General features: G+C 47.5%; 2 protein-coding genes across 5 annotated transcripts in view; one reads left to right on the forward strand and one right to left on the reverse strand.

Moving 5' to 3' along the window:
- The window catches only part of Cda4 (chitin deacetylase Cda4), a 112,785-nt gene extending 91,850 nt beyond the window's left edge, over positions 1 to 20,935 (reverse strand). The window contains exon 1 of the mRNA XM_065424263.2: positions 20,648 to 20,935. Within this exon, the coding sequence (XP_065280335.1) occupies positions 20,648 to 20,738 (91 nt within the window). The 5' untranslated portion in view covers positions 20,739 to 20,935. The remainder of the gene's footprint in view (positions 1 to 20,647) is intronic.
- The window catches only part of LOC135895989 (uncharacterized), a 152,642-nt gene continuing 142,609 nt past the window's right edge, over positions 12,772 to 22,804 (forward strand). For all 4 annotated transcript variants that reach the window (XR_010562533.2, XR_010562534.1, XM_070535011.1 and 1 more), the window contains exon 1: positions 12,772 to 13,050. Coding sequence is in view for 2 of the 4 variants with exons in the window: in XM_070535011.1 (XP_070391112.1) it covers positions 12,972 to 13,050 (79 nt within the window). In the remaining 2 variants the exon portion in view is untranslated. The remainder of the gene's footprint in view (positions 13,051 to 22,804) is intronic.

The following is a 22,804-nucleotide window of genomic DNA, read 5'->3' on the forward strand; positions in this document are numbered from 1 at the left end:
TGAAGGTGTTTGCAGATATGCGATAGGTGCGGAGAGAGGGGGGGGGGGGGGGACACGGGGGCAGATGGCAAGCGAAGCAGGGGTCCGGCTCTATAGGACTGTGGGTGGGCGCACACGGGTCTGTTTGCTTTCGAGAGGTCAGAGGCTGCGGCATAATGTGAATTGGCAGAGATTGCTTCGCGGTATCTTGGAGAGCAGTGTTGGGTCTTTCCGTGGGCACGTGACCGAAAAGGGTTCAAGGCCACGCGGCCAGGATGCACAGCACCGTGTTGGCGAAGGTCATGGTCGGTTTGAATCCTCCTTCGGGCTCCTCCCAAGGCGCAAGCAACATCAGTCAACAGTGAGATGCAAAGGAGGCTGAGTGGTCTCTAAGCCGTCTTTTGGAGTCGACACTAGAAACTGCTGCTGCAGCTTTTAGAACACCCCGTGAAAACTTAGGCAGACCGACCAACATTGACTATGGCATCAGTCCGTGTGAAGTACGGTGCTCTCGAGTGGTGGCAAGTTAAGCGGTGAGCCACCTTCCGATGGAAAGGCGGGACGTAAATTATCCTATGGCGGCGTCCTTTCCCCTTGGTTTCTTTGGCACATCGCCAATCAATGATGAACGCAATACACGCAGCTGTTGAGCGTAGAAGCGAGGCCGAATGGTCACACACTGTTTGACCAATTGCATTTCAAGTTTCTTTCGGATTGCTGCAGAGTTGAAGGCCGTAGAGCCCGTGGCAGGGCATGATACGTATACATTAATGTGCTGTTCGCTTGGAGGTGGGTGCATCCTCTCTAAGTTTGTTTCCAGTTGAGTCAGAGAGCCTTCTGCGATAGTCCTGCATTGCTCACGGGGATGCTCTCGACCCGCAGCTGAAGGTCTCGGCGAGGCTTGAAACGCCGGCAAAAGCAATTAAACTGCGGTGCAGACGCACGCTCGATTATAAGTTGCTGAACATGTGATTAAGAGGAACCGCTCACGGAGTTGTTGCTCCCTCTTTTCTTGAGGAGAAGCAGCAGCTGCAAAGTGTCGGTTGGCCTTGTGATCATGCGGTTCACTGGAAGGTCATGCTTGCGATCGTTTCGAGAAATACGGCTAGGTTCTTGCCATTGAGGGCTCAGTAAGCGAGAAACCGCACAAGCAGCGTGTGTACTACCATATACAAGCCTTACAGCTTTCGGTAGCGAAATGTTGGACGTTGTTTATTAGAACACTTATAGTCGTCCTTCTGCCTCTCTTTCTACATAGACCCATAGAAAACGTTATTCGTGATTGAATGTCGTAGCTTGGATGGCCTATTGTCAATAAGTATGTTCCTAAAGATAAAGACTATTCCCTTTTTAACTTTCTTATACTCAGTGTATTACGTTACGCGCCGCACGCCTCAGCTGCCCTCGATGTATTGTGCATCCGGTTCTGAAGATTGCACAATTTGCCAGTGCAGTCAAAACCGAGGCAAACGTTTTTCATTTATGAGGCGTGCTGGGGAAGCTTCACTTACAACGCCGTTATAATTTGGCTTGGCTATCGAGAAGCTGGTCTTTGATCACCAGCTTGATAAGTGAAGCAGAGAATGCGGCGTTGGTCGGAAATGTAATGTTTGCTCGGTCACCCACGCACTTCCGTTGTGATTAGCCTATCCCAAAGATACTCTGTGGTCTGTAAGTTCTACGAGGCCGGCTGATCAAGCTTCATTGATGAGTTCTTCGCCGCAAGGGAGAGAGAGATAGATAAAAAAAATCTTTACGTATTGCCGGCACGTAAATGGGCACATTGGCGCAAGCGACAAAGGCCCAGCTTCCTTCGTGCCCTCGGTTCCGAACTATGTATCGCTCTAAGGAGAAAGCGCAACGTAAACGTGGACTGCATTGTCACCCAAGTGTCGAGACCCCCGGGCGGCCACGCAGAGACGCGTAATGTATTCCTCTTACACAGCCTGCCTTCCTTTGAGGCCAACAGTGATCGGCCTTATTTGGTGCCGCTCAGTGAGATCACCACTTGTTCTCCCGTTAAGAAGCGGCTCTTGTCCTTTGGCTGTCTGGACTTCCCCGTCGCATTTCTGGGCATGTTAAAAAAAAAGCGCTAGTGCTAAAGTGTCCCTGATTAATGATGCCCGATCTCTTTCCCTTTCATTAGAGCCAAAGCTGGGAAGGCCTTGAAAACAGCGCAAGCCCTGCACCACGTACAGAGTAGGTCTACGCCATAAAGAAAAAAAAAAAACATGCACGGCGAGCAACGAAAGAGTGGATGTCTCAAATAAGTGGTTTATGGCCTGTTTACTCAAGACACTGTTAGAACGGCGTGGCATCCTGTTCTGTTACAACAGCAAATAAAAATTAAAGCTTCTTTTTGTTTTATCTGGAAAGCAAAAGTGCTATATTTTCCTTTCTTGTCTATTTTATTATTTTTTTTCGTTGTTCCGTTCGTCGACTCTCGTCTGTAGCGCTTGGAGCTAAACCTTTTGACATAGTTGCCTGTCTTGTGGGGTTAATTAATTATGACTTTCAATTGGATCCAAACCAAAAAGACAGAGATGTCGGTGTATAACTTTAAGCTTTCATGGTGGTTTCATGCTTTCGGCTGGGGGAAGGGGGTCAGTGCAGGAGGGTGTATTTGAATACTAGCTTCTTGGCTGCTTGAGGATGGTAGGATGTGTGCGGTCTTGACCATTGACTTAAGACCATTGAACTGCAACAGATGGCACGCTTGAATTGGCTTGTAAAGCAACAGCAATAGCAACAGCAGTAGCAACAGCAGTAGCCCATGAGAGGCAGTATACAATGCGTGAAGAACACAGACGCTGCGCTGGCGTGCAGCCATGCTGTTCATTAGATTGCAAAACTAAGTACATGACGGAAATAGCAAACAAGTAGATAGGGTGCAGAAAAATCCAGACAACCCGAAGCTTGAGTGCCCGACATGCCGTAGTGACTTGGCGGCTATGATGATGCGCTGCTAAGCAAGAGGTCGTAAAATAAAATCCCGACCACTGAGGCTTCATTTTGGCGGCACCGGAGTCACCCGTGTGCAGTAAATTGGGTGCAGATTAAAAATCTTCAGGTGGTCAAAATTAATCCGAAGTCCCCCACAAAGGCCTGTTTCGTAATCAGATCGCGGTTTTCGCATACAAAACCCTAGAATATACAGTCGCGGACAGAATATTATGGACCATGAAATCTAAGAAAAATCTGAATATCTCCGCAACCTCACAACGCAATCTGGTATTTGCATTTTGGGCCTCGACCAGAATATGCTAACAACGTTGTCGTGGGCAGTTTTACTGGTTACTGCTACAGGCTGCTCGGGAATTGAACGTTTTCGGAGATCCCGTGGTCCATTTCATTCTGTCCGCGACTGTACATCGTTTTAGACATTTGTTGTGGAACCTTTGTCACTTTGGTAGGTATAGACAACCTATAAAAACAACCACTCAGTCTGTGCACATCTGACACTGGCGTCTACAGTCCCGTTGTGGTGGTAGTAGCAAACCTCGCGAGCACACTGCTGACTTACAATGGCTGAGCCACAAATGAACACGTAGCAACGTGGTGAACTCAGCTTTAAAATTAACTTTACTCGGACGCACGCACACACTCAATTACACCGCCTGCAGTTGCAAAACGTGGATGACCGGCCAATCGCCTTCCTTCGCCGGACAGGAAAACGGGCTCGCACACGCGCGGCGTATAGAAAATGACGGCGCACATACAAACAGAACGCAGTGGTGTCTGCACTTCTCGGGCGCAAAACGTCTGGGCCGATTTCCTTCCCCGAAGCGGCGGCTTGGCTCATTCCGCGCTTGTCGGCCACGCTCTCAGCGGGTCATGGAGGGGAACGCGCGTTTTGAACGCCGGCAAAGAAAAACTGGTTTGCACCGAAGGCGCGTGCGCGTAAGCGGTGCCGCTGCGGGTTATTTTCGGTTGGGATATCGGCCGGGCCGCACACGCTCGTCCTGCCAATGTTGGATGAATATAGATGGACTTACACCAGCAGTGGCAGACCGCATGCCTCATTGTTGCTCAACAGGTATTTGCTGACAGACTCACTCATCCCACGTCCTCCAGTGTGCGCACATGCATCACGCGCCTCTGCGTGTGCAAGTATACGCCTGCGAGTGGTTATGATCAGAATCCTTATGAATGAGAAAAAGAAGTAGCATATGGCGTTTTTAGACTCGTGACAAGCTAGGACGTCGAGGTCTCGCGAACAGCTGATTTGTCTCGACCTTCCCTCCGTATATTCCAGCCTGCTCCTCGATTTCCCTTTCCTGATACCTGTGTGTATGTGTTCAAAACAAATAATAGTAATAATATTCCCTCCGCATATCACCGTTTTGCGCCAGGGTCCTCCTCGCCCTGAGTGGGAGCTAGAGGAGCTTTAGCTAGGCCGACCGGCGTGGGCACTTAAGGTGTGCGCGTTGTCCATTGCCTTTTTCGTTTGCTGAGAACAGGTTCTTATAAGCTGTGAAATATGGCGCATTGGGGGACGTTACTGTTGTCTGTAAAATTAAGCCAAATAGCGGGGCACTATTTGAAGCCTTAGAGGCACACTGTGGTGCTTCCGTAGGATTCATTCGTAGATGGGCAATGGTGCCGTGATGCGGTCTAGCAATATCAGTTAAACCTTGTTGACTACACTTTGCACAAAAAGACATTGTCCAGTGCTTAAGTAAAATAAAAAGTGGTGCAGAGACGAAACGGCGCAGCACAGATAGACGTCCCTTTGTCTCTGCAGCTCTTTTCATTCTTCTTCTTGCCCGCTGAAACGTGTCCTTGCCTAAATTACAACTGGCCCAACTCTCTGCCTTAAATGCTACGCTTCTTACACAATATTTTATTTCTGACCAATATGGCCCATAACCGCATATTCGAATTCCAATATAACGGTCCTGTAATTATCATGGAATGCAGGTGCTTTATAGTCGGGAGCATAGATATGACGTAGAGAAAGGGGGGAGAGAGAGAGATAGAGAGAGAGAAAGAGAGAGAGAGAATAAGGAATGTAAGGAAACCAGGGAGGTAAACTTTTTACATTGACGTTGTCCAAGTGTATACAGGTAAATTTTTCAGTAAATGAAGCGCAAGAAGAAAACGAAAGAAAAAAAAAGCAGGATTGAAGAACACGTGACGACAGGACGAATGCTATCTGCCTGAAATGTAATTCCTGGAAGGAGTACTAACTGTAACTGCAACTTCACACGTATATCACATACGGCCTGCAGCTATTACGGGAATTATTGTTATATCTTCTTTTTCTGTCTTTTTTTTTCTACACCGTTTCTGGACACAGCATTTTTGATCCACTTATCTCAACCAGCCGTCCTGCTACAGGTCAGATGTGCTCAAAAAATTACTGTACATATCTGCTAGGCATGAACATTGAATGCTTGCTGCGTCATACTACGTCGTTCCTTCTGTCGAACATGCATCTAAGTTCGGGCAAAGGCGCGATAGTGACGACACTCACGCGACAGACAGATCCTGACAAAAATCGGTCTGTGTGTGGTCGTTTTCGAGCCTTTTGCATAAGGACGCAAAATTAGCATGGCCAAATTTCGATCCTAATGCATCGAACGACCTCATAATCTAATAAGCCAGCGCAAATAATAGCCCGCGTTCTCTTTCACACTGCTTCCAGACAAGATAGTACAGAAGATATGCAGCGGGTTTTAAGATTACCCAGGCGTCTTTGCAGTCGAAGCCTGCGCATGCATCCCTCCCCTCCTCGTTTTTTTTTTCTTTTTTCGTCCGATAATCCCGCATTCCAAGCTATGCAGAGCTCAATGAAAGCCTGTTTCTCTCGTACGAACACACGCCTCTCAAAGAACCACTGACATCAAACTGCGTTGTTCAGCCATGGAAATTATAGCTGGCGGAATTCGCGCTCAGCATTATATGCTTTACTGGTGCCCCAGCTCGACGGGTAAACAGAGGCGCTTCACACTACGCGTCCGTGTAGGCCTATACTTGCATGTAAACCACGCTTGCGCGCGTTTCACTCACGCCACCCGGTGCAGAGCTGGATGCCAGCCCTGTGCAATGTTCGCGCGGTTATACTCGTCGCGCGCACTGGTCGTCATTTCTCGACGTCGTCGAGCGAGTGCCGGCAGCAGCCTCGCCATCACGCAGCCCGCCTCGGTGCCCCCTCCTCCTGCGGTGGTGGCGGCAGCTTCGAATACCGAATGCTTCGCCTCTGCCAGCTGGCGCGCGTGCCTGCCTTTTTCCCGCCATTTTTCGGCCCTTTCGGTGGTCGCCGCTTACCCTTTAAGTAAAACTCTGGCTTGGGCTAGTTGGTTCATGCTTGAATGTGTAAAGAGCAAGGCGCAATAGACCAGGACAGACAGAAGAAGAACACAAACGACAGGACCAGCGCCGGTCCTGTCGTTTGTGTTCTTCTTCTGTCCTGGTCTATTGCGCCTTGCGCTTTACACGTTCAAGCTTTCCCTTTATGCGGCACCTGTGTGCTGAGCACTTTACCCAGCTGTGCTCGCATACAGCTGTGAGCGATAAAGTGGGCAGAGGCAATGACACGGACTGGTCGCCATTCGGAAGCCAAGTGCGACGACAATTGGCTGCGCTGAACTGAAGGGCGATGAAATGTTGCGGTTGGTAGAGGCTCGCATACCGATACGCAATTGCGCGTGGGCAGCTTGTGGGAACACTCGAAACATTTTTATACTGTATATGTCACACAGGTTCATACTAAGCATAAGAGAAAAAGAACTAGTTTATTGACTGCAAAAGGCAGAGAGGTCGGCTGGAAAGTATGGTCGGCTGGAAAGTATATATGGCCTGCTACTGCGCGCAAGGGAAGGGGAAGACGGAAATAAAGAGGGTCACAATAGGGGATGACGATGGGAGAAACTACATAAAATAGCACATCGCGTGGGTGCTACCATCGCAAGCTCGTGTCCAGGCCCGTGTCGCCTAAGAAACGTGAAAAAGCTCGCACTGCCTCTGTCGTCTGCAAACACTCCAGCCATGCGCCTAGCTGGAGGTCCTCCGACAGTGGTTTGCTGTGTAAATGCCTCAAGGTAGCTGCCAGTGTCAGCCTTTCGCGCGCATACACAATGCACACCATGAGCACGTGGTCTATAGTCTCAACAACGCCCCATGCTGAACAGTCTGGGGAGTCCGCCAGTCCAATGATCTGCAATTACCTGCCAGTGAAAGCGATGCCTAAACGTAGTCTGTATATCAGGCAGGCATGAGGGCGTGGAATTTCACGCGGAGCAGAAGAATGCATAGCGGGACACAGCGTTTTAAGGTAAACGTGGCAAGCGTTTGGCTGGGCCCAGTATCTTCCCGTCGCACTTTTCAGTATGCTGCAACTACTGGAACACCATTAATTTCAGATGTCTTTAAAGGGATACCAGCAAAAAATATTGAATCAAGCCAACTGAAAGGATTCACCTTCTGAAATAGCAGAAACGCAACTTTTGTCGAGGGTACAGTTTTTGTATTTCAGGAAACGACGATAAAGATGTGGAAGTTGGGTAGAGACATCGCCTTCCTACTCACGAAGCAGATATCAAAGACACCAGGGACTGTAAACACTTCGTTTCGAGATTGGTTAAGCATATATATATATATATATATATATATATATATATATATATATATATATATATATATATATATATATATATATATATATATATAGCCACTTTTCCGAATTTCATGAGATTTAAATTATGACATTTAAAAGGAAATGTAGTGACCTTACGAAACAATTTTTTACTTAGGACGTTGAGTATGTTGTACAAATGGGTGAAAATATCAAAATTTCAGAAAACGAAACAGTCAATTTATAGAACTTTGTAACTCAGCAATTAAAAACTATTTCACTATTCTGCAAACTATAAACATAATACTACATGTACAATGCACAAATTATAGTGTTATACACTACTCTGAAATTTACTACTAATATGTGAGTAGGACTTTTGCGAAAATCTTGGAATTATTGTAACAATTCACCTAAGCTGTAGATTCATATGTCAAATTTGTCCGCTTTAGATGATCTAATGGAGGAAGCTTACAGAACAGAACTGCGATATCTGTTTTCGGTGAAGGATTATGAATCTGTAAACTTAGCTTGTATTTTTTGTACGCTTACCAATTTTTTGCAATTTGTGAAAGAGAACGCTTTTGGTCTAAATCAAAATTCTGCTTAACAGTGACTAGAATTTTGCTTGATCTTTCAAATGCAACAAATGTCACTCAACTCCGTCCAGGTGTTGTCTCGTAAAAGGATTTGTGTGTTTTAAATGCACTTATAGGTGGCATTAAAATTGGCCCCGAGCTAAAGCTTCGTCTTATGCAAAGAAAAAAAAATATGGAGAACGACGAAAATATTTAGCCCTTTCCGGTGCACAAGAACAAATAAGTTTCATCCACAGTAAAGCCGTGCAATCTGTGGCTTCACGCGAGGACGTCATCGGCTCATAGAAAAAATGAGATATGAAAGTCAAGGCATTATTTGCAGTTTTTTGCAATGTATGTTACCGGTTCCCTTCGAAAAAGCGACGAGGGTGTTCCAACCTCTCCACCGGATTTACTTTTGCTAGGCCGCACCACGCATGTCACACAGTGAAGTGAACCAAGCAAGAACGGCTGATATCCTTCGTAAACTACAGCGCTAGGTTGTATTGGAATGGAGAAACAACGCTTATATGAAAAAATAAAAAATAAAAATAAAGACATCGCTTCCTTTAGCATTCCGCATCGCATCAGAAGTGGTTGGCTTACGGCATGTTCTTCGTGGTTTGCTGTGTGCCGAATTAGAAGCTCACGGTGGCGTCATCCACGCGCCTCATGCAATGCTTGTGAAGTCTGTCTCCGCCGAGTATTCCTTTAATGTGTGCCACCGATTAAATTCCGCATTTCGCTAGACAAGTCGAAATACCCCTGGTCCATCTTTAGACAATAAATATAGTTAAACAAACGGTCATGAAAGCGTACGTGGGGCTTTTTTTTTCATTACATGATACGGGATGTTGGCGCAGGTTCCTCCTCTTTTACATACAACGGATCTAAGCTAAAAAATGAAATACAAAGTTGGCACTAAACAAGAAGGTTGGGTCAGGTCGGGAGTATTTTTGACGAAGGGATGCTTCCTCGCCCCGTTTGCATCGACATTCGCGAGTATTCGCGGAACACATCTTGTGCGTATACATGCATCTGTTGTGCGCCTAGATAGTGCGTTAGGAATTTCCTTTGCAGAAGGGAGACCATTCTACTCGGGCGAAATTACCGGTATCTGGTAACTTATGAACAAAGCGATAAAGTAAATATTGTTGAGAAATATTATAGGTTGGCCGGAGGAACTTGAGATTCATTAGTCGCAGTAGGTGTCTTGTCAATGTTTGCCTCTTCTGTGCTATTTACGAAAAATAAATCACGCAGAGTTAAAGACTGTATTCAGGACGTCCTGAAATACGGAATACTTTCTCCTAAGGCAACAATTCGGATGCTAACACAGAAGTCTACAATTTTGAATTCGGACTTGAGAGAGCTTAACTTATTCCGTCGAGCTTGCACGTACTTTATTTTGCGCTACATTTGGAGTTTAGAAATGACAATAATAAACGAAAAAGGAGCAACCACTGTGCCGCACGCTGGAAGGCAGCGTCGGTACGATGCCCGTGTCACCCGCAACTGTGGCTCGCCTAAGCAGCGCGCACTTCCTCTGCTCTCGGGAGGACAGACCGAGCTGTGAGCCGAGGCTCCCTCAATCCCTCGCTTGTTGCTCGTTAGCGCGAAGCACGCGAAGAGCGGACGCGATTAACCGCCCGACGACGACGAGCCGCGTGATTCGGGACGAGCTGTGGACACGCGTGCGAAGGCCGATTTTCCGGCACGGGAAGGCAGAGGGGACCGCGCTCGTGGCGGCTGCCACGCTCCGCAGCGGGCGTTTGTCGGCCGCCCTGTTTTGCAAGTGAGCCACGCGGGCTGTGTGTGGGAAACACTGGTGCGTCCTGGTGGGCCTGATGACGGAGCGTGCGGCGCAACAGTCACACTTTGACGTTGCGCCTAGTGAGTTTCACTTTCATTACACCACGCTTGAAGCGAGTTACGGGCTGAAGCGAGTTAAGCAAAAGCGGCGAAATATGAGACGAGAAGCGTAAGCAGACGTAGAAAACGTGAAACGAACTTCAATGGCCAACGAGCCTGCGCATTTGTATTCAACTTCCTCCGCTCCTTCGCAGTCCATTCGCATTATCTCCTTGTAATGTTTCCGTACCAAAGTGGCCCGGTTCATACAAAATTGCAAGCCCAATCACGTGCCAAATTGTTTCATCCCGAACCGCCGTGCTCTCCGGTTGGCGCGCGGGGCAGCCATATGCTATTGCGGGCGAGCTCCGCCACTAGAAAAGCTGGCGCCACCGTCGGCGTGACGTGGTATAAGGGATCACGTGGACACAACGGCCGCGTCGGCTGCTTCGTAAGCCCCGAAGCGAGCAGAAAACTAAAAGTTGAAGTCCCACCTGCACTGCGGTTCTGATTAAATGGGGTGGTTTTTGCCGCCTCGGGTGTGTGTTTGACAACACTTGAAAGCCCTATGGTAGGTAGTGGCTGCCTTTGAAGGTGTCCAACATGGCAGGCCGCAGTACGGCAGTGCCGGACGTATGCAACGGAGCCTGGTGTCAGCCTTATTCACACGTAGACGCAAGACAAGAAGCTGCGTGAAGCTTGGCTCGCGAAATTTAGGACCGGCAAGCAGCCATCGGCTTTAACTCGGGTGTGCAGTAAGCACTTCTATGCGGAAGATTTCTGCTACGGTGTCGGGACTGCGATGTTCAGTGAGTAGCAGAAAGCGCGCACTGAGATACTCGCCCGTGCGCGCTGCTCGGCTAATGTCATGAAGGTTTGGTTTACAAACTTGTTGCTGCTAGATGCTGGCCAGTTCAGTGGAAGGGAAAGGGGACGGTAAAAAGCACATAAAAAAAGGCATGGCATGTGCGCATGCTTGTGTAGCAGCAAACAATGAAACGTACTGGATTAAGAAAAAGAAGCAGCTGGTAATTGCTGACTGAGAAGGCCGATGAAAATACAGTGCGATGCAACTTTAGAAATGATATTGTAACGTCCAATACTTTCGAAGAAAACAAGAAAGGTTGAATCGTCACGACGGGACATCACAAGTCACCGTCGTAGGCGCCGAAGTCCGTATAGTTATAACGAGATCATTTTTGAACAGCTCTGCTAGTGTCCACGCAACAATGGTTGTTTGTGAGCTGTCAAATGTTCATACGCTGCGACTTGAAGCCCACGGCACGGCGCGAAACATTATGCGCGGACGTGCATGCAGACGCGCACTCGGTCACCGCGAAGCCGTGCGATCACTGCAGTGAGGCTTCATCCTGCAAAGCTACATCTGCTTATACAGACAGCCCCCGTATAAGAGCATACTTCACATAGTTTGCTCTCAGCGGTTGCCTACCTTTCAAGCAGGAAACCGGTTCGGGGGACACTATCGCGGCGACTGCGCGCAGTGGGTGTGCACTGTATATACGTATTCCGTAACCATTCTGTGTTCCCTCTTTGCCCAAGATTAATATTTTGACAGTAAAAAACTTCCCTCGTTTTGAGAGCACTTACAGAAATGCCCATGAGGGCTCATGCGTGATGTTCTTACTGAGCGCCGACAGCCAAGCCAATGAGGAACGCGCCCCGTTATCGCTCATGCTAGGCCAGCGAGGCGCTTAGACGGCGACTCCGTAAGTCCTCGTCCCCAATAGCGAGCTCTGCCCTCAGCCAGTGTTTGCTACGTGAGCGGGCGGCGTTCTTCCGGTCTGGCTGCCGATATTCATAATCGTACACTATTACTTTCGGCGGTATGTCCGCGCTCACACGAAAATGCTTTCAGCGGCATTCTTGTCGAACACGTTCCCCAGAAATCTCGCGCATTTTAGCAATCTGAGTTTTACATTTCATAACTACATGCGTGCATTCAGAAAGCTAGCTAATGATCAGTTTAGATGAAATTTGGATGTGTACCGTTAGTCGTTTTAAACGAGATCTGAGCAAGAAAAAAAAATGCATGAAAATACCACGCGTAAAAGACCGCGATGGTGAAGAGTGCTCGTCCGCGTCGTCTTTGTCTTGCACGTTTAATTTTCGCGCGCAGATTCCTTTCATAACACATATTTAACAGATTTTACCAAATCACACAACAGCATTTTTATGGCGAGAAATTTTATTATGAGAAATTAATTTACAAGGGTAGGTAGTCAAATGCGCTAGTGGATCGTACAAGCAATATCAGAACCTATATAAGGCTCGAAGTCAGGTGTGATTAGAGCGTGATTTTCATCGCTACGGCCATCGCAGAAATAGAACGCAAGTGAAGCTCGACCCAGCTCCGTGAGCATGGAAATGGTTCGGAGCTCCTATATACGTGCGGAGGAAAAATAAACTTCCGGCGTTCTTTATAGCGTGTGCACCCAGCGCGTGCACGCGTGGTATACTCGGGCGGCAGCCGGGATTTGATCCCCACGATCTCGTGCTTAGCAGCGCGACGCCAAAGCTACCAAGCAACCAGAGGAAAACGAATGGACAGTTTTTTATCTCCGAGACTAACACGTTGCTAGCGGCTGCTGCCGCTCTTCCAAGTCTATGTTCGCATAACCTGCACTTGCCCATCTTTCTTATATTTCGAAGATGATATCATAATGAATGATTTATTACCTAGAACAGGAGCGGTATATACTTCCTACTTCAGTCACATTTCTGTGGTTCTTTTTTGTGTGTTCGTTTCACGTCACAGAAAACAGAACGCCGCGAAAAATCGTCGCCGCTTATCTCCGCTCGCTGCTCGGGCGCCCGTATCGCGCATGCTAGTCTATATATGCTCTGACAGACGAGGCAACGAGTTCAAATTTTGTGGGACGTATTAGTACGCCGAAACGGAGCGAAAGCGGGAAGGAAGGAGCCTTCGAGGGAAGCGATATGCAGGAGAATCCGCATCAGAGGAAGAAATGGACGCATCACACTTGTCGTGCCTCTCCGTCGCCATCGAGCATCCGCCAAGTACTTTCGACCACCCATGTACAAAAGGTATAGCTGACGTTCTGAACCGTTCTTTCTCTTAGCAGCTGCTTGTCTATAAATTACTGCAACCGGATAGTTAGTCAGTACTCTTTCTGAAATGCTTGCAGCTATAACTCCGCACAGTTGCGCTCCGTCCAATTTCAACTGGGTCAGTATCCTCGGTTGACCGATGTCGGGGATGCAATTACTTTTGCGAGATTTCGCGTGATAGCACTGGACGCGTTGATGTTTGCGGGCGACTATGTTCTGACACTGTGCGAAGACAAAACAGCGTGTTTGGCCATTCTTGTGGTTCTGTTGGCACTGTACTCACGTGCTAGTTAGCGTATGTGTTTGCTTTGTTATGCATATGCATAGTGCATGTGTGTTTTGGCCCTATTCCGAAGCCAACTATTCATACTGGTGAAATGTGCTAATAACAGAAGCATTCGCCCGCGATTTTTTTTATTTTTGACATCAGACGCTTTTCACTGTATCCGTAAATAAGGCATCACACGTGAAGGATCAACGCGGCCAAAGTTCAAATTTCCATGGCTTGCCAGCGACGTAAGATAACACTAAGGACAGGGGAGGCAGTAAGACGATCGTAAGACACTTTTAAATGCACAATGAATTTTTTACGTTTGAAGTGTTTGAACACGGGTAATTTTAATGTTTCTGGGCTATGTGAACGAAACGTGAATACGCTCAGAAAGACGCCACGAGTAGCGCGGAAGCCATGGGCAGAACCATGCGCACGGCGCGCCTTGCAGCCTCCGTCCATCACCAGCGATGAAAGCGTCGGCAATGTCGTGTTCTTTTATATCCGCGATTCATTCTCGGAGAGCCCTCTTGCAACAGAGGGAGTGGTGCTGACGCGTCTCGTTAACGTGGTGACGACGCAGTTTTCAAGTCCAATAAGATGTATACAATGATTCCAGACTATGGCTTATCTCGTTCAGCTGCTCATGGGCGTCACATTTCTTCGTGCTCACTTTCATTTGCACACAAGCGCATCCGTCCTCGCACTGCCTTCACATTACGGTTAGCTCTCTTGCCAACATGTGGAACCTTACGAGGAAAGAAATTGGAGTAAGTATAGCCTGCGCTAGACGTCGGTAAAGTGTCAAAGTGTAAGTTCGAAAAGCGCAGTCTGGTCACGTCCTGGCCTCCGTCTTCGTGGGCACACCGTCATAGTTTACACGCATTCTTCTTCGAAGCAAGCGACCTTCTAGCGTGCCAGTTCTTTCTTTTTTTTCTCTCTCTCTCTTTTGCAGTCCCACGTACTACAGTTGAAGCGCAGACAGTGTTGGGTGCAGGCGTGGGCTCTGCCTGACGCAATCGTTTCGCGGGCAATGCCGTGCCGACTGGGACGCTCGTCTCGCGCTCGTTCCGTCTTTAAACGCGCGAACTCTTTGTATAAACAGAGCGTTCTGAAAACCGACAGCGCCACCGGTACTCGACGGAAAGCATCGCCCACACTGTCGCCAACTTCAATGGGTGATCGCACGTAAAGGCTGAGCGAGCGCATACACACAGTTGCCCACCTTGTTGTTGCTTTCGGTCGCTTTTATGCGAAGCATACTAGCCGCACAACCACGCTCTTCCTTGCTGCGCCGCGCGCGGCCGCGTAGCTACCATATGACGTCATAACAGCTGCAAAAACGGAGGCTCAACTCGTGCGCTCGCTTGCGGCCGCGTAGCTACATAGCCGGGCCTCAGCTCGTGCGCTCGCCTGCATGAGTTGTTTCTTCGTCTAGCCGAACCAAATATAGCCAAGCAACAGCAGTTCACCAGGCTAAACAGTGGTTCAACAACTAAATAAAGGCTAGTATGCTTCGCATCCTGGGCTTAACCTTAGCTAAGCCACAGCCATTTTTCTTTCTTTTTTCTCGCCTGAGGATACGCAGATATAGGGTGGATGAAGAAACGTGTCGCAGTCACGTCGTTTCGGATATGAACGGTCAGCGGAGGTATTGAAAAAAAAACCCCAAAAAACCCAAAGAAACCGAACTGATGCTCCTTATCAAGTATGACCGAGCGCTGTGGCAGTGACGTCATCAAGGAGGGCTGATGCTTCCATTGAAAACTTTGGGGAAAAACAGAATCCCGCTAAGAGATACCCCCGTCCGCCATATACGCTATAATGGAAGATGGCTTTTGTTTCACCCAAACAGAATTTTTTTAATGTTACTTGCGGAAGAGAGTACAATTGTAGCATTTGAGCTGGATTTCTCCAAGAGGCGGACGCGAAGAGCAGTCTTTCGTGTCAGTAAAATCACAGGGACAGAAAGAACGCAGAAAAGTAGTAGGTGTTACCCAAGTAACGGCTACCCGAGATGGAGGATGGTGAACACGGCGTAGAGAGTGCGGTCACAGCAAATTCATTGACAAGAGCCTCGTTGCACGAAGATATCAGGCGAAGTATTGCGACTGTATGGCTGGAGAGAGCTCCAGTTATACTAGCTCCGAGTCGGCTGCTTTCGATAAGTACTGTGCCAGCAGTAACGCTGATGGCTTCACACCTCCTGAAAACAAGTGTCCGAGCTGCGCAGCTCCAGACAAAGAGCGGCGCCTACGTGCCGTCTCTGCTTGCATTTGTCGCCGCTCACATCTGCCCTTGATGGGCGTGCCGCGCAGGAGCTGGCGACATTGCGCTACAAGGCATGATGATGCCCCCGAGAATAATACGGCCGCCCGCCGCCGAGCACTTCCGATCCGCGTTTCCGGAATGCCTGCGGGAAATTCCAGGACGATCGTCGCGTTCACTCCGCACACGGGCGGCCCTCTGCTTCCGGGACGCCGGGCAGCGCGTGCTCGGCGGCCTCGGCGTAATTCGCGCTGACGTCGCCCGAGCTCTCTGGAGGACGAGCAGAGGCCAAGCTGCCAGGCAGGAGCGCCTTCCGCGCGCCCCTGTAGGGGCCTTTCGCGCTGACAGCGATGCAACCCCGGCGATGTCGTTGCAAGCGCCGCAGCTGCGTGTTTTGAGCAGCAGTTCTAAGCGTGGTAACTCTTATAAAAGTGAACCTGTTCACATATCTATAGGTCAGCGATACTCCTAGCCCCGTACAATGATAGGTAAACCTAAATAATGCAATTTGAGGCGTAAAGCAATATGGTGCCTAATGTTTACAACTAAAAATTTCCAGGAGCCAACAGTATCTTTAACACGACGCTTGGCACTGGAGTTATATGTATTACCCATGAAACATTTAGGAGCATCGATTCAAGCTGCAGACCAACGCACCCAAAGGCATGTGGTCGTTATCGTTATTTACAAATAAGAGGGCCACTTACGTTTAACAAAGTGGAAATGTGCTCCTTCAAAGAAGTTAGAGCTTAGAGAGTGTGCGTTAGATGCTCACAGGGGCATATATTTCCAATGCCATAAGAAATAAATAGTTGTAATAAAATAAAGGCCCTGAACGAGTTTATGGATGGAGGTAGTATTGTCATGGTGGCATGTATAAAGTGTAATGACGTCACTGCCCGTTTACGGACGTTACTACTGTCTGGACAGCTTGCAAACGGTTAATGACTCCTTCAAGTTAGAAACCAATGCGATAGTGGTTGGTTCAGCAGAAGGTCACTAAATGACGCAGTTTTATACATTAGCGTTGCATTTAGCTCTCATTTACAGTGTATGGCACGTCCACTGTCGCACAGCGACTAGACCTCATAATAATTGTGCTGCTCTATCGAATACCGGCAGGATCAGCAGGTACAGCAGCCTTGATGTTCAGGACGTCACGAACTCATTTCCCGCTAGCTGCACCCGCGCGCCGCACGGTCCACCTTACTGCATTCCACGTGGTCCAAAATCCACCTCAATGTATACAGCGAGAGCTATCAAACCACCAAGAAAAGGACACGCGCGTGCTCGTGTGTGGGCCGGCCAGAAGGTAGGGATGGCAATTGAAGGGCAGGTCTCATGCCATTCCGCATTTTCACGTGACTTGCAGGAGTCGTCGTGGCGTGATTTTGTCCATGATCAAGTCACCCCCTTCCCCTACTCCAGGAGTAACAGTTGACGGCCCGCATTAGTGATATCGTCGACACCTCGACCACGAACATGAATCTGAGCCCGCTGTGTACATTTCCACAAATGTACGTAGTACGTCATGATAAGCAACAACAATGAACATGAGACGTCACTGGCATTAGGACAAAGCACTCAAGAAGTGTTTCTAGACAACGGTCGGTGCTTTGCGTAAAGTACGTACCAAAAGATATCAGGAGAAATATCTGGGGATCATTGTCAAGAGTCAAAATGTCACAAGGCAACTTTGTGCGAAGTTTCTGAATTGCCTCATTCAAGAATTCTTCATATAAGCCAGTGAGGCTCTGCGAGTAGCTGAAAGCTCTTGAAATACTTCCTTTAATTCAGCCGCAGATGTGCAGCATAATGTGCCGAATGCATAGCCAATTTTTTGGCGGCTTGATCTTGTTCAAATCGTGAGAAACACAGACGCCGCAGTTGATAACACGCAACTACAAATCTCAACGGAAGCGTGCCTGGATGGTAACGTACGTGTTCGGAATGCTTCTCCATCTAGTTTCTCACGTTCATTGTCTTCACCGCGTCTACACCCGTCTACTTACGTTCATTGAAAACATCCTGGGTATCTTGGTACAGAAACTGTATTATATAAAGTGTAGCCAAGGCATACGTCGTTGTAGAGCCATTTGTATAGAGGCGTCAATCCTGGTTTACTCGCTTTACGGTGCGCCGAAGGCTTCAAGCATAAATAAATTTTTTTTAAAGCGGCGGGCTGGCACTCTTTCTCAATGCTGCGCACCTTGAGACCATGTGGGAAAATAAAAAGTCGGTTGATTGCTATCGAGGGGCCCAGCTGATCTTACACAACGATCACGTTCTCGTTGCCGACTTGGAAAACACTGTCGCAGCCAATTCACGAGCCCGCAGGATCTGTAGCCAGAGTTGCTTTATTTCTTTTGGCCAAGTCATTTGAGTAGCGGCAAGGGTTAGGAGTGTGTTTTTATTCTTCCTGTATCACCGAGCATTTGGTTCTGTTCTGGAATTCAGAGCGCTTTGCAAACAGTAAAAATACAAGTTTACTCGCACGCACCTTGCTACAAGGATTCGTGCATACCTCGGGTGTTTGAAGTAAGTCGTTGCTATCTTGACAAACTTTCACGGGTTTTCTTAACTGAGGGGGGATGCTAGCTGTCTTTGATATTATCTACGCGTACACACGTACAAAAAGAAAAAAAATGAAATCTCGTGCTATCATATCGATATCGACTGCCATTCATTGGCAATATTTTTTCGAATCGTGCGTGTGGCAGAGAAAACTTTTCCGGAAATCCTTTAGCTAGTAGCAGAGCTGCTGAAAAGCGAGTGTTCAATCGTTATCGGCAAGCGGTGCTGCCAGTGATGCCCTTCACTCGTGTTCAGGTACTGCCCCTCGTCGTTATACGGGGTGCTTTGTTTTATTGTTAGCAGTAATTTTAAAATCGTGTAGCACAATTCTACTTATTGAGCTGGATTACTCTCATGGCAGATAACATTTGCACAAAGAATGAAAGTGAATATTTGACGAATTAACAAACTTTTGCTAATTAACTTCTAAACTAATTATTTATCTCACATGTTGTAATTTACTCATTGTAGCCGGAAACTTTTAAAGTTATAAACGCTTCAAATAAATTCTGAGGATGACACCAGTTTCGATATATGCGTTTACAAAGTTTGCGACGAAATACATTGGTGTTCCAAGAACTTTTGAGCTTCAATGCATAAAAATGCCCTTTGTTGAAAATGTAAGTGGAACAACAGTGCATTTTTACGGTAAGTTTGACAACGCTTATCTCAAACCTGCTGTTAATTTCAAAATTCGTTCCAAGTGGATGTGCATTGTGAAATTGCTGTCATCAATTCGTGTATTCGAATATGTAGAGTTGTAGAAAACTTATGTAGAATGTGGTATGCAGAATTAGTAGAAAACTTCATTACTAAAACTTTGGTAATTATCTTATTATGCGCATTGATTTCCAGTGTAGTGTAATGTATACTCTTCGAGTATTCCAGCTCAATAAGTAGACTTGCGCTTATATAATGCCCCGGGCGATTTTTAAAAAATCGTTAACGTTAAAATAAAACACACCCGCCGTGGTTGCTCAGTGGCTGTGGTGTTGGACTGCTGAGCACGGAGGTCGCGGGATCGAATCCAGGCCACGGCGGCCGCATTTCGAGGGGGCGCGAAATGCGAGAACACCCGTGTACTTGGATTTAGGTGCACGTTAAGGAACCCCAGGTGGTCGAAATTTTCGGAGTCCTCCACTACGGCGTGCCTCATAATGAGAATGTGGTTTTGGCACGTAAAACCCCATAATTTAATTTTTTTTCACGGTACATAATGCAATTTACAGATTGTGGCCGGCGAGTTCGCTAGACGTATCCGCTTGAAACCAACTCTCTGGATGACGCTAACTTTGAGATATTAATTTTCACTGTCCAACGAAATGCACTGGAGTTCTAGTAACTTTGTGCTTGAACGGAGAAGACGGTGTTTTCTCAAAAGCGCAAGTGCAACAGGCACGCATCTTCAGCGCAAGGTCGACGGGCGCACACCTCCATTCCTCAGAGTTCGTTGGAAGTCGATATGCTTCGCAAATTAACTAGCAACAAGTCGTAAATTGCAATATATGTGCTCTAAATTAATTACTAACAAACTGAATTAGTCAAATTTGGGTAATTAGTCAATTACACATTTGATTGCTTGTGGCAGCAATGCCCGCGCCATCGAGTAGTTTAGTTGAAGATTAGAATTGAGGTCACCACCTGCCAAAGGGAATTTTAAAAATTTTGGTGCAGCTAAAGAACAAGCACCATATATATATATATATATATATATATATATATATATATATATATATATATATATATATATATATATATATATATATATATATATATAAACCCCAGGTGGCCAAATTAATCCGAAGTCCCCCACTAGGCGTGCCTGATATTCAGATCGTGGTTTTGGCACGTAAACCTTCATAATCTGTGTTTCTTTTTCTATTTATGCAGTGAGCGCTCAAATATCTTTGTTTGGTCTATCCACGAGCTGTGCAAAACTCACTCTCAAGACCCATAGAAAATTAGTTCCGGGTGCGTGTGCTTTGCGCGCGCTTCATTCGGGCAAGAGGAAAGTCGGGCGCGAAACAATGCCAGATAATACCAGTTGGGTGAGGCGAAGATCTGAACGACGTCTCACGAGGGGCCTCAAAACACTTGAGTGCGTCTGCCTGCTTTGCTTTCACGTTTCGCCCACCCTGGTCATATGCCGAATGTTATATAGTTTGGATATGGTAAGTGCAAGTCCGAGCGGCCTTGTCAACTATCCGCTGCCCGTTTTCTTTTTCATTATTTTGCATTTTGTGATTTTGTTTGGTTCTAAATTGCTATTTTGGGTATAAGAATGAGAAAACTCGCAAACTTCTGTCGACGTATCGCTACACAAAAGCGTGCCTCAAGCGACGAACGACACTCTATAGCACAGCATTTTGTTGTCGGTCGCCTCCCTGCGGTTTCAACTCTCCCAATTATCCGGGACTTGTAATGAGAGCGAAGAAACACCCAAGCAATGAATTCACTCACCACTTGCAGCGGCGGCGTCGCGTGCACAGAAGGCAAGAAGTGCGGCGACCAGGAAGAGTCTGGCCGATTTAGCGGCCGGTGAAAACTCCATGGCTTTCCACTTAAGTGCTGTGTTCAGGCGACACGACGATGAGCAACCGTCGCGGGTGAAAGCGGCGTTGCTCGGAAGGCAACTGCCAAGGCTCGAATGGGACGCGGGGGGAGAGAGAGCGCAGGGCCGGTTGCGTTGGATCGCGGCAGTTTATCCCCTTCTCGGAGGCAAGTTCGTCTTCGACTCGCACCGAAGGCGAAAGGCAACCCGGTTTTGTACACGCGCCGCTCAGAACACTCTCCACCGCGTTCTCTTTCCTGCGGCGCGCGTTCTTTGCCCAGATGTGACAGCCGTCTCCTTTCTCGCCCTCTCCTCCTCTTCAAATGCCGCTCGCCCGCTCTTCACCCGCAGAGATGACCACGCGCGGTTGCGGTGGCGGCGATGGCTTTCCCGCTCAACTGGCTCCGTATTCCCATGCAGCTCCTATCGGACGCGCTACGTCCTTATCTGGACTCCGTGCGCGAAGAGGTCTTTGCACCGGCCGTATATGCAGAACTCGATCTGCGGACAAAGCCAGAGTGCGTAACCGCCGTGAATTATAAGTTTTGCAGCGTTTCCTGGGACCGTGCCATGAAACGTCACTCTTTGTCTCTTCGTTGGCGTAACTGCTGTTGTCCTTGTTCCCGATGCTAGCCCGCTTAATTGTGATTTTGGGAAATTGACGCAAGCAAAACGCGAGACCTGAAGAAAGGGACGACACGAAGCGATGCTGACAACTGATGATTTAATGAAACGAACGCTAAGGTTATATAGATCAGACACACATGTGCACCCGACAAGCAACGTAAAAACCAAAATACAAAGAGCGACCTCAAACAGGGGTGCGATGCAAATACTAACGTAAACGCTGACAGACTGAGGTACCGCACACGTGTGTATCGCATGGAAAGAGACAAAATTTCTTTCTGAGAAACCGCAACTGACGGTGAGCTAACGCAATCACCATTCTTAAATCGTCGAATGGCAACTACCTCTACACTCTCTTTCCAGCTGGTCATTTTTTCTGCCGATAAAGACTGAAATTATCATGAATAACCAACTGGCCTATACCCACACTCTGCTATGTTAGCCCGCTTATATTTTCTCGCTTGCGAGTCCGCCCGAGAGAGAGAGGTTAACGTGTTCGATATAAAGAGCAATTCAGCGTTACACAAGAACATGGGTGGCAGTCGCCTACATACAGCAGGGAAAACAATGCCGCGCAAGAGGAAGGTAATACTACACTGTCATAGATTGGAGAGTCCTACATTGAACACAAAGGCAAGTTGAAATCAACAGTTCGACGAAAGCTCGTCTGGTCGGTATTGCTCATAGTTAAAGGTAAACACGGACGTTCACGGACCTAAATGGACGGCGTGCGTTTTTTTTATGTGACTGCAAATGCAAGTGTTCCTCACTTCCATGACATCCCCTTATGCTCAAGCGCAAGGGATTCAAGAGAGTTGAATTAGCCACTGACTCACTCCCTTCGAACGCTGAGCCTAGCCGTGTCTATGTCACAGTACCATGCTCTACTTGCGTCACTTCAGCCAGACAGGACAGGTTTTTCAAGAACCACTGCCCATGTACGCATTCTGCGCAAGTTCGTAAGTGAAGGTGAAGAGCATGACTAGGCGATAAATATTAAAAAGTTCTGTGTATCTTCACACTGCGGGCCCGTTTTTGTTAGTCATTCTTTTTTCAGTTCGTTAAAAAAATACATGTGTGGCTTAATTAGCCACCCAACATTTCTTTCTGCCAAGGCCCGCAACTACCATGATGCTGTCAATGGTACAAATTTGGATCATTGCACTGTGTTGGCGCGGCGCATTTGAATTAGTTCAAGATATCTCGATAATCATGATCAGACGCTTCGTATCTGCGTTCACCTACATTTATTCTGAGACAAACATTCTAGCATTTATTTATTTTTTATTTTTCTGAGGTCGTCGTTCACATAACTGTGTCACACAGAATATCGCCTGCGCACTCCCATGAGCCGTGCCCACTAAGCCACAACTGATGCAGTGTAGTCGAGAATGCCCATAAAAGAAGCCAAAAGAAAGAGCGACACATGTGCTTCTTGT

This window comes from Dermacentor albipictus, chromosome 3 (assembly GCF_038994185.2).
Source record: "Dermacentor albipictus isolate Rhodes 1998 colony chromosome 3, USDA_Dalb.pri_finalv2, whole genome shotgun sequence".
NCBI classification, from domain to species: Eukaryota; Metazoa; Arthropoda; class Arachnida; order Ixodida; family Ixodidae; genus Dermacentor; species Dermacentor albipictus.